Source organism: Nerophis ophidion, linkage group LG14, assembly GCF_033978795.1.
Source record: "Nerophis ophidion isolate RoL-2023_Sa linkage group LG14, RoL_Noph_v1.0, whole genome shotgun sequence".
Taxonomy (NCBI): Eukaryota; Metazoa; Chordata; class Actinopteri; order Syngnathiformes; family Syngnathidae; genus Nerophis; species Nerophis ophidion.
Window position 1 is genome coordinate 34257569 of NC_084624.1, and position 16104 is coordinate 34273672.

At 41.2% G+C, this 16104-nt stretch overlaps 1 protein-coding gene across 1 annotated transcript in view; it reads left to right on the top strand.

Annotated features, from left to right (window-relative positions):
- cacna1eb (calcium channel, voltage-dependent, R type, alpha 1E subunit b) overlaps nucleotides 1-16104 on the top strand; it is a 159115-nt gene that overhangs the window by 5211 nt on the left and 137800 nt on the right. The window contains exon 2 of the mRNA XM_061920498.1: nucleotides 6800-7237. Within this exon, the coding sequence (XP_061776482.1) occupies nucleotides 6843-7237 (395 nt within the window). The 5' untranslated portion in view covers nucleotides 6800-6842. The remainder of the gene's footprint in view (nucleotides 1-6799; nucleotides 7238-16104) is intronic.

Genomic DNA, 16104 nt, shown 5'->3' on the forward strand with positions numbered 1-16104 from the left:
TTCCAATCGTTCTGGAACTTGCAAACTTATTTCTTCATTTTGCTCGTCGATGGTGTAATAAATTGGGTAAGAGTCAATAACCAGGCGACGTGATGAAGTTCCGTCTCTTTACTTTGGGCTTCAGAACAGACATTCTATTCTATGTACAGTAGATGACAGTATTGTCCTGTTTAAGAGGGTCACAACATTGAGTCAGGTTCTCATGGAGCTGGAGAGGGTGTGGCCTCTAGCTCCGTCTGAATTTTGTGAGATTTTCGGGTGAAAATGTGTCCCGGGAGGTTTTCGGGAGAGGCGCTGAATTTGGGAGTCTCCCGGAAAATCCGGGAGGGTTGGGAAATATGCCTGAATTCAATCCCGAGCTCGGGATCTTTCTGTGTGGAATTTACATGTCCTCCCATCGCCAAAAACATGCACCTTGCGATAGGTTGATTGGCAACACTAAATTGGCCCGAGTATGTGTCTGTGAGTGTGAATGTTGTCTGTCTGTGGTCCTGCGATGAGATGGCGACTTGTCCAGGGTGCACCCCGCCTTCCGCCCAAATGTAGCTGAGATAGGCTCCAGCACCCCCCGCGGCCCCAAAAGGAACAAGCGGTAGAAAAAGGATGGATAAATGGATGTGGAAAGTTAGAAAAGGCTTGATCGCTTGAAATGATACAAACCGAGAACAATGATAGATATACAAAAACACTAACCTATTTATTAGTGACTGTCTGGAATAGACGTAAGCTGTCTTTAAAGTTGAAATGGAGTAGTATTTTTTTTTAGGGCGACACCTTGTGACCACAATAATTCGATGAGCTAATGCCGCAGAATGGTCAAGGATGCGCACACGTTTGTTACTGGATACTTATACGCTTCTGCCTTGGAAACTTTATTGTATATGTAAGTAATAAACTGGTTTATATTGACATATATTTTAGAATGGAATATTGTTCAGCTGAGCACGCGTGTTACATATGTCTAACTAGCTTGGGTGCAATTGTGTGCTTAGCTGTGTAGCTGCAGCTCATGGTAGCCTTTAGTCTACCATGATTACTTTTTTACAAAAGACTTGAAGTATCAACCTCAAGAAAATACCAAGCTCATGTGCTTTATTGGAGGACTTTTGGATTTGAACTGGCTGTCCAGCTTTGCAAAAGTAAAAACTCAATTGGGCTGCTGTATCAGATCAGGACACCCTTAGTTATCACCACATTTTTCCTTATGTGGAGGCGTCACACACAAATACACGGAAAACCTAAAGGAGAAGCAAAACATACATTTTAAATAATTACAGTATTTATTTAAACCTAGGTTTTCTAGCTTTTTTTGATTGAGACACAGAAAACAATAAGCATGTGGGAGCCATCCATCCATCCATCTTCTACCGCTTATTCCCTTTCAGGGTCGCGGGGGGCGCTGGCGCCTATCTCAGCTACAATCGGGCGGAAGACGGGGTACACCCTGGACAAGTCGCCTCCTCATAGCAGGGCCAACACAGATAGACAGACAACTTTCACACTCACATTCACACACTAGGGCCAATTTAGTGTTGCCAATCAACCTATCCCCAGGTGCATGTCTTTGGAAGTGGGAGGAAGCCGGAGTACCCGTAGGGAACCCACGCATTCACGGGGAGAACATGCAAACTCCACACAGGAAGATCCCGAGCCTGGATTTGAACCCAGGACTGCAGGACCTTCGTATTGTGAGGCAGACGCACTAACCCCTCTGCCACCGTGAAGCCACATGTGTACGTTATATATATGTGGGAGCCACTATAGTATTTTTTTTTGCATTCTTGTGTATGCTACAACCAATCCAATTTAGCTTCATTGTTGCCCTGAGCGAGGCTATCTTTCAGCCCTGATTGCAACATGCCAACAGCAGGGATCAGCTCTATTCTCCACCATGAGCACACACGTGGAGAGGTGCATTCACACACATCATAAGGCTGTACAGCAACACTTATCACAGGCTGGTCGATACAATACACATGTATTCTCCCTCATCATTAAGGCACCCTTCAAAGCTGGGGTTTCAAACTCAATTTACCTGGGGGCCACTGGAGGCCTGCGATGAGTTGGTACCTTTTCCAGGGTGTACGCTGCCTTCCGCCCGATTGTAGCTGAGATAGGCACCAGCGCCCCCAAAGGGAATAAGCGGTAGAAAATGGATGGAGGGGCCACTGGAGGCAGAGTATGTAGGTAGGTAGGACTTTATTGTCATTGCAACAAGTACAACAAAACTTTGTTTTCAGCACAAACCTGTTCAAGATTAGACAAACAAACAGTGTACAGGGTTACAGAACAAGAACGCTGATGGGTCGCCATAAGGCGCCCCGTAAAAGATGGGAAAAAGGTAAACGCTGGGGAATGATGAGTAAAAAAACACAATCCAGACTGGGCTTCTAAGGGGGCCCAGTTCGGAGTGAGAAAATACCTCCATAGCAAAACACATCTACATAATACAACATACATCTCGAGATATCAAGCAACAGAGGGAAGGTAGTTCAAGGTCCATTCATCACCCCTACAGGATTTGCGTCGAGAGCGTTGAATTAGGGGGACGGGGGGTGTATGTGTGACGTATATTTTTTTGTGGATGTGTGTGTATATAAGCCCATAGTGTGTCTCTGTTCCGCGGCCTTGATGTATTTGCTGTCGCTAGTCCAAAGTCAACAACAACAGGTGTGTGTCCATGAGAGACAAGAAGGGAGTTTGTTGTGTCTTCATTGCAGCGATCTTCGGGAGAGTCTCGAAGCCAGGGAAACAATCCAATTTAAAATGATTTGTGTGAGAGTGAAAATAAAATTTGCTTTTCACTCTAAAATTGTCTATGACTGATCCTCAAAAACTGCGGGGTAGACAGTCCGATGTAATCCACAGTTCTTCCCGCGTCCTCCAATCATTTGTGGAAGCTTCGGGGTACTTTGAAGACTGCCAGCAACTTCCAATTTGTAGACAAACCAAAGCAACGCTTACTCCAATCAGCAGATGTCCTGTTGTCATAATTCCGAATAGGTGGATATCTTCACGTCCTCGACAGAAAAGGGTCGCCAGGCACGCGGCACTCCTTCTTCTCCCAAGAGTCCGTCGTGTGTTCAGCAACAAACGCTTCGTCACGACAGCAGGTTCCCCCAAACCCAAGATCTTGTCAATTTTGTTGAGGCCAGTTAAATAGTTCCAATGTTTAGATTTGGAGAGCAGTGCAAAACAGAGGCAACAAGAAAGTTAAAACAAGACAAAACAAAGAAGCAAGCAGGAGAGATAAGGGAGAGGAAAGGGGAGCGTCCACCCTCGGTGAGTGCCAGAGAGAGTCTGGGTGAGGCTGGGCCGCATCAGGTATTCCACAAGAAAAGCTTTGATTAAAAAAAATCAAATCTTCTCATATGTCTTTATTTTAGTTTTTTAACACAGAATACGATAAAAAAAATTACGAAAAAACTGGGGCTGTTGAGTATATTTTAATTCCACTTGATGTCACTGGGGCTTCACGGTGGAAGAGGGGTTAGTGCATCTGCCTCACAATACAAAGGTCGTGAGTGGTCAGGTTTCAATCCCGGGCTCGGGATCTTTCTGTGTGGAGTTTGCATGTCCTCCCCGTGAATGCGTGGGTTCCCTCCGGGTACTCCGGCTTCCTCCCACCTCCAAAGACAGGCACCTGGGGATAGGTTGATTGGCAACACTAAATTGGCCCTAGTGTTTGAATATGAGTGTGAATGTTGTCTGTCTATCCGTGTTGGCCCTGCGATGAGGTGGCGACTTGTCCAGGGTGTACCCCGCCTTCCGCCGATTGTAGCTGAGATAGGCACCAGCGCCCCCCACGACCCCAAAGGGAATAAGCGGTAGAAAATGGATGTATGGATTGATGTTGCTGTCGTGTTTAGCCAACGCATTGGGAACGTAATATGCGTAAATTCCGTTTCTTTTTCCAACAGCAGCATGGCGGTCAGCGAATACTAGTCCTGTAGCAGTCTGCTTTGTTTATGCGCTCAATGTTTATGTTTTTCATGATGACATGAAAACCATGGCATTTGCAGATGGGTAACGGGATAGCAAGCGCAAAAATGCGGCTGCCGAGCTGCTGTTGTTGTTGTTTTAATAATAGTCATAGAAACAAACAAAAAATGACATCATATCTAAATACATGTACTGTAGTGTTCATCATGTGAGACAATGCAAATGTAAAATAATGACCGTCAAAAAACGGTGCGACCCTATAATTGGTCTGGGTTACTGGGGACTGTTATTGCCGACTAACAGGTGTCGCTATGTGACTGCAGACCACATTAGACTACATTGAGTTCCTTACTTTTCTTTTATCCCAACGCATACACATGAATTTATTTTGTCAGAGAGACACATATATACAGTACGTACAATGCAGTGGTGGGCCGTGCGTTTCCCACCTAAGCTTTCAGTGATATCCGACTTCAATGATTACCTATCAAAATACCATAATTGATGTCACCACATTACCATTGCTGGAGAAAAACTATACAGAAACAAATGTACGCACTACAACAATGTACAAAACGGGTTATTTTCTGGTGCATTTAAAAATCAACAAAGCCGCATCAGCAATTAAAACATATCTTATGTGGTACTGTCAAAATTTAAATTGCAAAAAACATATTAAACATGAAAAAATAAGGAAATAAAACATTTCAACTCACAATTTTTAGCATCATTCAACGCCGTACAGCCCCTCGGAGTCTGTTGATTCGAGTAGAGATGGTGGGCTTTTCCCCATTTCACCGCCGACATCGTCTCACAAGATGTAGTTTCTCTTTAAATATCCTTTATGCAAATGGCCTTGCAAATGTATAATCAACATGTTGCTCTCCTTTTTGAGTACTGGCAAGTTTTCTGTGGCTTTCTATGGCTCATTTGGCTCTGGTGCCACTTCCTGTTTTCGCAACTTGTGATTGGATACTCACTTGGGACTCCCAAGTGAGTATCCAATCACGGCGTAAGGCCTTACTGACAACTCCTGATCTGATTGGCTATCGCACTTATCTATCAACTGTATGTGTCCATTCACTTTTTTGTGCATGTACACTTACATTGTTGATTCTGAAAGCCCCAGGCAGATTTCATACAGCAGGGCAGTATAAGACAGCTGAATAATGATTGGAACGAAACTCTAAGCCAAAAACAACAACACTGGAAAGAGCATAATATGACATAAAAATAATATGAATACTTTTAGATATTTAGGGAAAGTAAATTAAAAATTACTTTTCTCTTTAGTTATGGTTATGATTTCTGGTTATGTTAGGCCAGCAGAGAAGGCATTGCTGGCCCTGACGGTCCACCAATGGTTTAATGTCTCACTGGGCAGCAACTTTAAAAACATTTTTTTGGAAGTGTTGTGAAATGTTTCGCTGCTTGCATCAAGCGCGGTCGATGTCCAGCCCCCGAGAGCTGTATATATATATATATATATATATATATATATACCCCACCGTGATTGGTATGTTTGTTCAGCTCCACACTCAACTCTGTAAAGTGCCATTCATAGAAAACTTGGGGGCCGCACTAACCTTGAACTTTCATATTAAGGTGGGGCCACAAAATATAGTGTCGCAGGCTACAAGTTTGAGACCCCTGCATTAAAAATGTTGTCCTGGACAATTGCCTATTTGGCTTATATCGGTGGTTCTCAAACTTTTTTTGTCATCCCCCACTTTGGACAAGGGGGAGTTTTCAAGCCCCACCTTCCCCCATCGCCCCAACAGAACGCTAATGCCAAGTTTAACTGTTTCATATTTATTGAACGTCAAGTAACATTGAAGTTGTATACATTCAAACTCAATAACATAAAATAACATGAAGTTCAATAATAAATAAAATAACTGTGCAGCTGTGGTATAACTTGCATCAAGTTCAATAATAAATAGAATAACTATTCTGCCAGTTTTCTTTGAAAGAAATCAAGTGGCTTATTGAAGTGATTGGGGTGTGTGGTCTTAAGGTGTCTCTTTAATTAGTAGGGTCTCATGCTGTCTGCTGCAAGCGGTTTTAGACACACAACACACAGGGGTCTCTCCTCTGCCCCCACCACCGTTGCCGTGAATCCAAGAGCAAGATACCCTTCATATTTTCTTTTCGGTTGGCTTTTGGTTGATTAAGCCTGTCAGATTTTTGTTTCTCTGCAGGCGCTGGCTCCGATTTGACGACTTTTGAGGTGCGAGTCACAAATTTATCCATTTTGTGTAATTGTGGTCCACACATTAGCCTGCCACCCATCCGCTTGAAAGATTGTTCCGCTTAGCCCCGCCCCCATTAGTTACTGTTGCTATATCTGTCAAACTTTCGCTCCTACCTAGAAATTTAAAGCCTACAGGAAAAATAAATAATTCACATTTATTTACATAACGGATTTCACAGACAGAATCACAAAGTGATTTACAGTGTGTATAGAAAATGAAAGCATAGTAAAAAAAATTTATCTAAGAATATAATAAAAAAAATTTTTAAAGTGAAATTTCCTCCCGTTCCTCACGCCCCACCTGTCATGTGTCTCTTCCCCACCAGTGGGGCCCGCCCCACACTTTGAGAAACGCTGGCTTATATCAAGAACCGCTACTGAATGTAAGTCAATATGTACTGAGCATAAAATGTAATAACGTAATACAAACATGTGATAATAGGGTGAGAATCTTTGGGCACCTAACAATTCCATCCAATTCCCATTCCTGGAGTGATGATTTTCTTCTATTGCAATGTATTATTTGGTTTCATTAATTAGATATTGTAGGCCTTTAGAATTATTAATCTAGAAAATTAATATAAATGTATTTTCTGTCCACAGTGCAGCATTGTCGTGAAATGGTGGACTCCCAGCAAGTATAGACATGTTCACCAGTTCAGACCAGTCCCTTTCCGTCTCCCTCCACACTCCGTCCATCTGCGGTCCAGACGGCGGACAGCAGCGGGTTCAGTCCTCCCTGTCACTCCCCGAACCCGAGGCCTGGAGAAAGCCTGTCCCGGCCTCCCGCACCGGCCTAGCACAGGGTTTGCGCTCCTGCTCCTTGCAGGTCCCTCACGGCGAGTTCTTGGAGCTTCCCGCTCGAGCCGCCAGCTTTGACTTGCCGTGCGGAGAGGATTCAGATCGAGGTTCGGGGTCTCCGAGCCCGGGGCATGGAGCGCTTCGGCGGCGCGGAGGACTGGTGGAGCAGAAGGACATCATCATGGCTCACCAGGCCCATAAAATCCAGAGTACGCCGCAAGCTCGCAGGAAGGAGTGGGAGTAAGTTGGAAAAAACACTCAAACTTCTTTAGACAGCAAACTAGTTAGCCTCTGCTGGTTGTAAATGGTAAAATGGTAAATGGGTTGTACTTGTATAGCGCTTTTCTACCCCTTTTTAAGGAGCCCAAAGCGCTTTGACAGTATTTCTACATTCGCTTATTCACACACACATTCACACACTGATGGCGGGAGCTGCCATGCAAGGCACTCACCAGGACCCATCAGGAGCAAGGGTGAAGTGTCTTGCCCAAGGACACAACAGACGTGACTAGAATGGTAGAAGGTGGGGATTGAACCAGTAACCCTCAGACTACTGGCACAGCCACTTTACCAACTTCGCCACGCCGTCCCCTACATACCCCAAGTATCCTAATGAATCACTGTATATGGTTCAGTCCCAACAGTATTTAGTCACTAATATTTACATCTTGTGTTCATTTCATATCCACAGGTGTCACATTGATCAGTGTTATTATCTACAGTTTATTTACAGTATTACCACATTAAATACCTTTATGAAAATAATTAAACATGTTTAGTATTGTTTACTCATGTTTGAAAATAGGAAATAATAATAATGTGAGGACACTGACATATTGCATGAAACAAGTGTGAAAATATTTACCTTCAAGATTGTTACACCACTGACAATATTGTTTCAAGAGACTACATAAGAACTTAAAGGCCGAATGAAATGAGATTTTCTTATTCAAACGGGGATAGCAGGTCCATTCTATGTGTCATACTTGATCATTTCGCGATATTGCCATATTTTTGCTGAAAGGATTTAGTAAAGAACATCCACGATAAAGTTCGCAACTGGAGAAAAGCCCTGCCTCTACCGGAAGTCGCAGACGATGACGTCACCCGTGTGATGGCTCCTCATATATTCACATGGTTTTTAATGGGAGCCTCCAACAAAAAGTGCTATTCGGACCGAGAAAACGACAATTTCCCCATTAATTTGAGCGAGGATGAAAGATTCGCGTTTGTGGATATTGATAGCATGGACTAAAAAAAACAACAACGAAAACAAAAAAAAGTTAAAAAAAAAACAAAACGCGATTGCATTGGGACGGATTCCGATGTTTTTAGATGGATAGATGGATAGATAGTACTTTATTGATTCCTTCAGGAGAGTTCCTTCAGGAAAATGAAAATTCCAGCAGCAGTGTACAGAGTTGAGATCAATTTAAAAAAAGTAAAAAGTAAATAATGATACAGATATTACAATAAGAATAAAAAATAAAAAGCAACAATGGGAATAAAAATATAACAGTAAAATAAGAATATAACAAGACAAAGTAGGGAGTAGTGACCATGTTTTAGACACATTTACTAGGATAATTCTGGGAAATCCCTTATCTTTCTATTGTGTTGCTAGTATTTTAGTGAGTTTAACAGTACCTGATAGTCGCAAGGGTGTCTCCACGGGTGTGTTGACGCACAGTGTCTCACGGGAGTCGACGGCAGCTTTATGGACGGCACAAACTGTCACGTGTTCGGGGCACTTGTTGCGCGGAGTTGCCACTTCATGGATGCACACACTACCAGTCAGCAGGATTGCAGGTAAGAGTAAGTTTTAATATAATAAAACAAAAGAACACTGGTGCAAAAAGGGGGAAAACAAAGCGTGTGCCAATGCACGGAAAGTTAATGCTAAAAACGTAGCAGGAAACAGAAAACATTAAAGGACGTGCCACACGCACGTGAAGCTAAGGTGGAACTTAGCACAAAATAATCGAGGGCACAAGGATACAAAACGTGACGTGTTGCGAAAAGCAAGTAATGGACCGAGGACGAACTTAGGAATCAGGTGGGCTTAAATACACAAATAATTATTAGAAACAGGTGTGTGACAGGAGCCCGTGAGGAGGAACACAATACGTTGCCATGGTGACTAACACAAACAAGGAAGTGCTCAAACAAGGATCGGCAGAGTCCAGAAACAAAACATGAACAAAGACATAAAAAGGGCAAAACCATTAACGATCCGAGTCACGGATCGTGACACAAGCTAAGCTTTTCTCCGGTAAGAACTGACTTTTTAACCACAATTTTCTCACCGAAACCTGCTGTTTGACATTTGGTAGGGATCCATGTTCTCTTGACCGCGCTCTGATCCATAGGAAAGTTTCACCTCCAAGAATTTTAAAGAAGGAATCAATGTGTGTTTGTGTGGCTAAAGGCTAAAGCTTCCCAACTCCATCTTTCTACTGTGACTTCTCCATTATTAATTGAACAAATTGCAAAAGATTCAGCAACACAGATGTCCAAAAACTGTATAATTATGCCATTAAATCAAACGACATTTAGCTGTGTGTGTGCGCAGTGCTCATACTTCCTAAAAACCTGTGATGTCTTGCGTACACGTCATCATTACACGACGTTTCGAGGACGAAACTCCTGGGAAATTTAAAATTGTAATTTAGTAAACTAAACCGGCCGTATTGGCATGTGTTGCAATATTAATATTTCATCATTGATATATAAACTATCAGACTGCGTGGTGGGTAGTAGTGGGTTTCAGTAGGCCTTTAATATTACAAAATAGTATTATATGCAAATTTATTTCAAATAAATGGTTAACGCGAATCAATAATGCGACTTTTTGTAGCCAAGGAGTGCACTCCATGTTGCCTCCATTGCTCCAAGATGTGATTAATCAATGATCAAATCCCTATTTAACGATACATGCTTCAATTTCCAGCCAGTGTTGCGTCAGAAAGGATGTCTGGTGTGGAAACTGAGTTACAACAATTGAAGTGACCCCTCATAGAAAAAAGCCAAAAGGAGAGGGAAGGAATGTCCACACAATTGACACACTGCAAAAACTGAAATCTAAATACGATTAAATATCTCATATAAGGGTGATATTTGCTTATTTTCTGTCTGATAAGATAATTCTTTTCACTAAGCAGATTTTATGTTAGAGTTGTTTTATCTTGTTATAAGGGTTTTGGTCCTAAATGATCTCAGTAAGATATTACAGCTTGTAGCTGAGATTTTATGACCTATATTGAGTAAAACATGCTTAAAACTAGAATATCAACTGTTGCAAAGCTGTGTCGTCCACACTCACAAGTGTACAACTACTTTTTTAAAGAAATAATTTCTTATTTCAAGCATGAAAAAAAAAAGTCATGATGGCGAGCGTATATCATTATGTCAAGATAATGGCACTAGCATTTACTTAATTTAAGATATTGAGCAAAAAGGTCTCAATTGTTTTTCTACCAAGAAAAGTGCACTTGTTATTAGTGAGAATATAATTATTTTTAGGTATTTTTGGGTTCATTGAAATTAGCTAATTTTACTGGTTTTGGAAAGTCTTGACAAGCCAAATTTTCTTGTTCTATTGGCAGATAATTTTCCTTAGTTCTAGTAAAATACCCCTAATTTTTGTATGTTTTTCGCTTGTTTTTTAACACTGCCTTTTTGCAGTGCAGGATTGTTAATAAAGCGGACAGGGGCATCAAAGTGGGGTGTAAATGAGCAGCAGAGCAGCCCGGACTGGGTTTTTAGAAATTTCTAAGATTTTTTTCTGCCATTTAAAAATATAATATGGGTACAAACATAATAAATATAAATGTTGCAGCATAGGTGAAAGTTATGTGCAAGTTTCACTTTTGTATCACTTTCTGGTGCATTTAAATACCTTTAATTAAAGTTACTAATCGAGTTTTCACTAGTTTTCAAAAACAGGGGGAAACTTAATTCCCAGGAGATGCACTAATAATAATTTAATCATAATAATAAGAATGTATTGTTATTCCTATGCAGCGTTGAGATAGAATGAAAGGCCCTTTAGGAGTCGTGTGTATGAGAGCCAACAATTTGGTGCTATGCCCGGAAAGCTAATATTTCCCGACTTCATGATGTTAAAATATGTCACTTGATGGACATAAATTAGTGCAAAATGTTTCACACATCTCACTGTATTACAAACCCCGTTTCCATATGAGTTGGGAAATTGTGTTAGATGTAAATTTAAACGGAATACAATGCCTTGTGAATCATTTTCAACCCATATTCAGTTGAATATGCTACAAAGACAACATATTTGATGTTCAAATGATAAACTTTTTTTTGTGCAAATAATCATTAACTTTGGAATTTGATGCCAGCAACACGTGACAAAGAAGTTGGGAAAGGTGGTAATAAATACTGATAAAGTTGAGGAATGCTCATCAAACACTTATTTGGAACATCCTATAGGTGTGCAGGCTAACTAAGAACAGGTGGGTGCCATGATTGGGCATAAAAGCAGCTTCCATGAAATGCTAAGTAATTCACAAACAAGGATGGGGCGAGGGTCACCACTTTGTAAGCAAATTATCGAACAATTTTAGAACAACATTTCTCATCGAGCTATTGCAAGGAATTTAGGGATTTTACCATCTACGGTCCGTAAAATAATCAAAAGCTTCAGAGAATCTGGAGAAATCACTGCACATAGGCGACGATGTTACGGACCTGTGATCCCTCAGGCGGTACTGCATCAAAAACCGACACCAGTGTGTATTGGATATCACCACATGGGCTCAGGAACACTTCATAAAACCACTGTCAGTAACTACAGTTGGTCGCTACATCCGTAAGTGCAAGTTAAAACTCTACTATGCAAAGCAAAACCCATTTATCAAAAACACCCAGAAACGCCGCCGGCTTCGCTGGGCCCAAGTTCATCTAAGAGGGACTGATGCAAAGTGGAAAAGTGTTCTGTGGTCTGACGAGTCCACATTTCAAAAATATATTTTGAAACTGTGGACGTGGTGTCCTCTGGAACAAAGAGGAAAATAACCATCCGGATTGTTATAGGCGCAAAGTTCAAAAGCCAGCATCTGTGATGGTATGGGGGTGTATTAGTGCCCTAGGCATGGGTACCCATCTGTGAAGGCACCATTAATGCTGAATGGTCCATACAGGTTTTGGAGCAACATACGTTGCCATCGAAGCAATGTTATCATGGACGTCCTTGCTTATTTCAGCAAAACAATGCCAAGACAAGTGTAACAACAGCTTTGTTTCGTAGTAAAAGAGTCCAGGTATTTTCCTGGCCCGCCTGCGCTCCAGACTTGTCTCCCATCGAAAAAGTGTGGCGCATTAGAAAGCGTAAAATACGACAGCGGAGACCCCGGAATGTTGAACGACTGAAGCTCTACATAAAACAAGGACGGGAAAGAATTCCACTTTCAAAGCTTCAACAATTAGTTTCCTCAGTTCCCAAACGTTTATTGAGTGTTGTTGAAAGAAAAAGTGATGTAACAGAGTGGTGAACATGTCCTTTCCCAACTACTTTGGCACGTGTTGCAGCCATGAAATTCTAAGTTAATTATTATTTGCAAAAAAAAGTAAAGTTTATGAGTTTGAACATCAAATATCTTGTCTCTGTAGTGCATTCAGTTGAATATGGGTTGAAAAGGGTTTGCAAATCATTGTATTCCGTTTATATTTACATCCAACACAATTTCCCAACTCATATGGAAACGGGGTTTGTATTCTGAGGACACTTTAGTGTGAGCATTACTATCTTAAATGTATTTTAGACCATTTCTCTTTCAGTAATTATTGTAGTATAGCATACTAGGACTTCTAATGATAACTGTAATCAGTTCCAGGGTCAAGCTGTCACCATCGTAAAAAAAATTATTAACTCTGCAGGAAATGTTTAAAGTGCCATTTCACTAGTTTATCTGTGCTACAACTCACATACCATCTATATATTGTACTTGTATTTTAAATTGCTTATCATTTTGTAATTTTAATATTGTTCTGTATTTTTAATCCTGTGAAATTTTTAATTGTGGAGGCTCCAGCACCCCCTGCAACCCCGAAAGGGACAAGCAGTAAAAATGGATGAATGGATGGATTTTAAATGCGCCATAAAAGGACTACAGATGGAAATTAGCATGGTGCTAAAGCTGGTGCAGCTATCTTCTTAATGTGACTGCACATTGCCTTTCAAATAAACAAATACAAACAACAAGCGTAAACATAAGCCATACCTGTGTTAATAGTAGCAAAATGTGTTATTATCTCTTTAACCATATTGTACTGAGTAGCCAGGACAGATAAGCAGGAGTGTGCTTTTTTGTACATTACGATAAGTCCCGTTTCTGGTTCTACGGTCACAATTAAACTTTTGTTTTTACCATTATTGGTTTAGTGGTGGCATCACAAGAAAACACAGCAAAATAAAAACATTAATTTAGTTGTATGAAGGAGAGGGATTCATGGTGTGAACTACAAACCCCGTTTCCATGAAGTTGGGAAATTGTGTTAGATGTAAATATAAACGGAATACAATGATTTGCAAATCATTTTCCACCCATATTCAGTGAAATGCACTACAAAGACAAGATATTTGATGTTCAAACTCATAAACTTAATTTTTTTTTTGCAAATAATAATTAACTTAGAATTTCATGGCTGCAACACGTGCTAAAGTAGTTGGGAAAGGATATGTTAACCACTGTGTTACATCACCTTTTCTTTTAACAACACTCAATAAACATTTGGGAACTAAGGAAACTATTTGTTGAAGCTTTGAAAGTGGAATTCTTTCCCATTCTTGTTTTATGTAGAGCTTCAGACGTTCAACAGTCCGGGGTCTCTGCTGTCGTATTTTACGCTTCATAATGCGCCACACATTTTCGATGGGAGACAGGTCTGGACTGCAGGCGGGCCAGGAAATTACCCGCATTCTTTTTTTACGAAGCCACGCTGTTGTAAAACTTGTCTTGCTGGTATAGGCAGGAGCATCCATGATAACGTTGCTTGGATGACAACATATGTTGCTCCAAAACCTGTATGGACCTTTCAGCATTAATGGTGCCTTAACAGATGTGTAAGTTACCCATGGCTTGGGCACTAATTGGGCACTAATACACCCCCATACCATCACAAATGCTGACTTTTGAACTTTGCGCCTATAACAATCTGAATGGTTATTTTTCTCTTTGTTCTGGCGGACACCACGTCCTCTGTTTCCAAATATAATTTGAAATGTGTACTCGTCAGACCACAAAACACCTTTCCACTTTGCATCAGTCCATCTTAGGTGAGCTCGGGCCCAGCCAAGCCGGCGGCATTTCAGGATATTGTTGATAACTGGGTTTGGCTTTGCATAGCAGAGTTTTAACTTTCACTTACAGATGTAGCGACCAACTGTAGTTACTGACAGTGGTTTTATGAAGTGTTCCTGAGCCCATGTGGTGATATCATTTACACACTGATGTCAGTTTTTATGCAGTACCGCCTGAGGGATAGAAAGTCCGTAATATCATCACTTACGTGCAGTGATTTCTCCAGAATCTCTGAACTTTTTGATTTTTTTACGGACCGTAGGTGGTAAAATCCCTAAATTCCTTGCAATAGCTCGTTGAGAAATGTTGTTCCAAAACTTTTCGACAGTTTGCTAACAAAGTGGTGACCCTCGCCCCATCCTTGTTTGTGAATTACTTAGCATTTCATGGAAGCTGCTTTTATACCCAAGTATGGCACCCAACTGTTTGATGAGCATTCCCCAACTTAATCAGTATTCATTGCCACCTTTCCCAACTTCTTTGTCACATGTTGCTGGCATCAAATTCTAAAGTTAATGATTATTTGCACACAAAAAAATGTTTATTAGTTTGAATATCAAATATGTTGTCTTTGTAGCATATTCAACTGAATATGGGTTGAAAATGATTTGCAAATCATTGTATTCTGTTGATATTTACATCTAACACAATTTCCCAACTCATGTGTTGGAGCCACTATGGATTGAACTTTCACAGCATCACGTTAGACCCGGCCGACATCCATTGCTTTCGGTCCCCTAGAGGGGGGGGGGGGGGGGGGGGTTTGCCCATATCTGAGGTCCTCTCCAAGGTTTCTCATAGTCAGCATTGTCACTGGCGTCCCACTGAATGTGAATTCTCCCTGCCCACTGGGTGTGAGTTTTCCTTGCCCTTTTGTGGGTTCTTCCGAGGATGTTGTAGTCGTAATGATTTGTGCAGTCCTTTGAGACATGTGTGATTTGGGGCTATATAAATAAACATTGATTGATTGATTGATTGATATGGAAATGGGGTTTGTATAATTAAGGTGGAGATGTTCTTATTGGCTACATGATGACTGGTTGTGTTTCAAGCCTTTTATCTTGAGCTTTGACCACTGAGCTTTTTTGGGGTATTTTTTGAAGGATCCCAAATGAGTTCGGTGATGCAAATGTTTTTTTCATGTTCATCACAGTCTTATTTCCTTCTCCTCGCTCAATTCGTTTAAAGTCATTACAGCCATAGAATGGATGTTAGTGAGTCACCATGACAGGATGTACATGTGTTCTGTTGCCGCCCTGCATGGAAGCAATATTTGCAGCCTTCTTTTGTTCAGATGCATTGTTCCACTCATGAATCACCCATTTAGCTCCACTACTTGCATCCGCTTTGACTTGTATTTTATATATTGTGTGTTTATGCGTGTGTGTGTGTGTGTGTGTGTGTGTACAACATTGCAGCGACATTAATGACCTTGCTGAGGGTGCAGTGATTAGCTGCTTTCCAACACTTCAACATGGAGTAGTGGTACTCCATCAGCCTGACACCCCTAAACCCAGCACATAACCCCAGCACCTCATCCCCCACATTCTCCTTCCTCTGTCTCTGGACCTCCAACGCCCACTCCCCATCATGTGTATTGTACTGTCAGTGTCGTTCTCTCTTGTTGCTCATTTTGTTTGCAACCCTCAGGCGTTTACTGCACGGGCAATCCTAGATCAGAACACATTGAGAAGATAAAAGGATGGAGCAAGGCTGCACTAGTTCCGATGTATTGCAGTTATTTGTCCATTAGGGGATGCTAGGGAATCATAGGAGAGC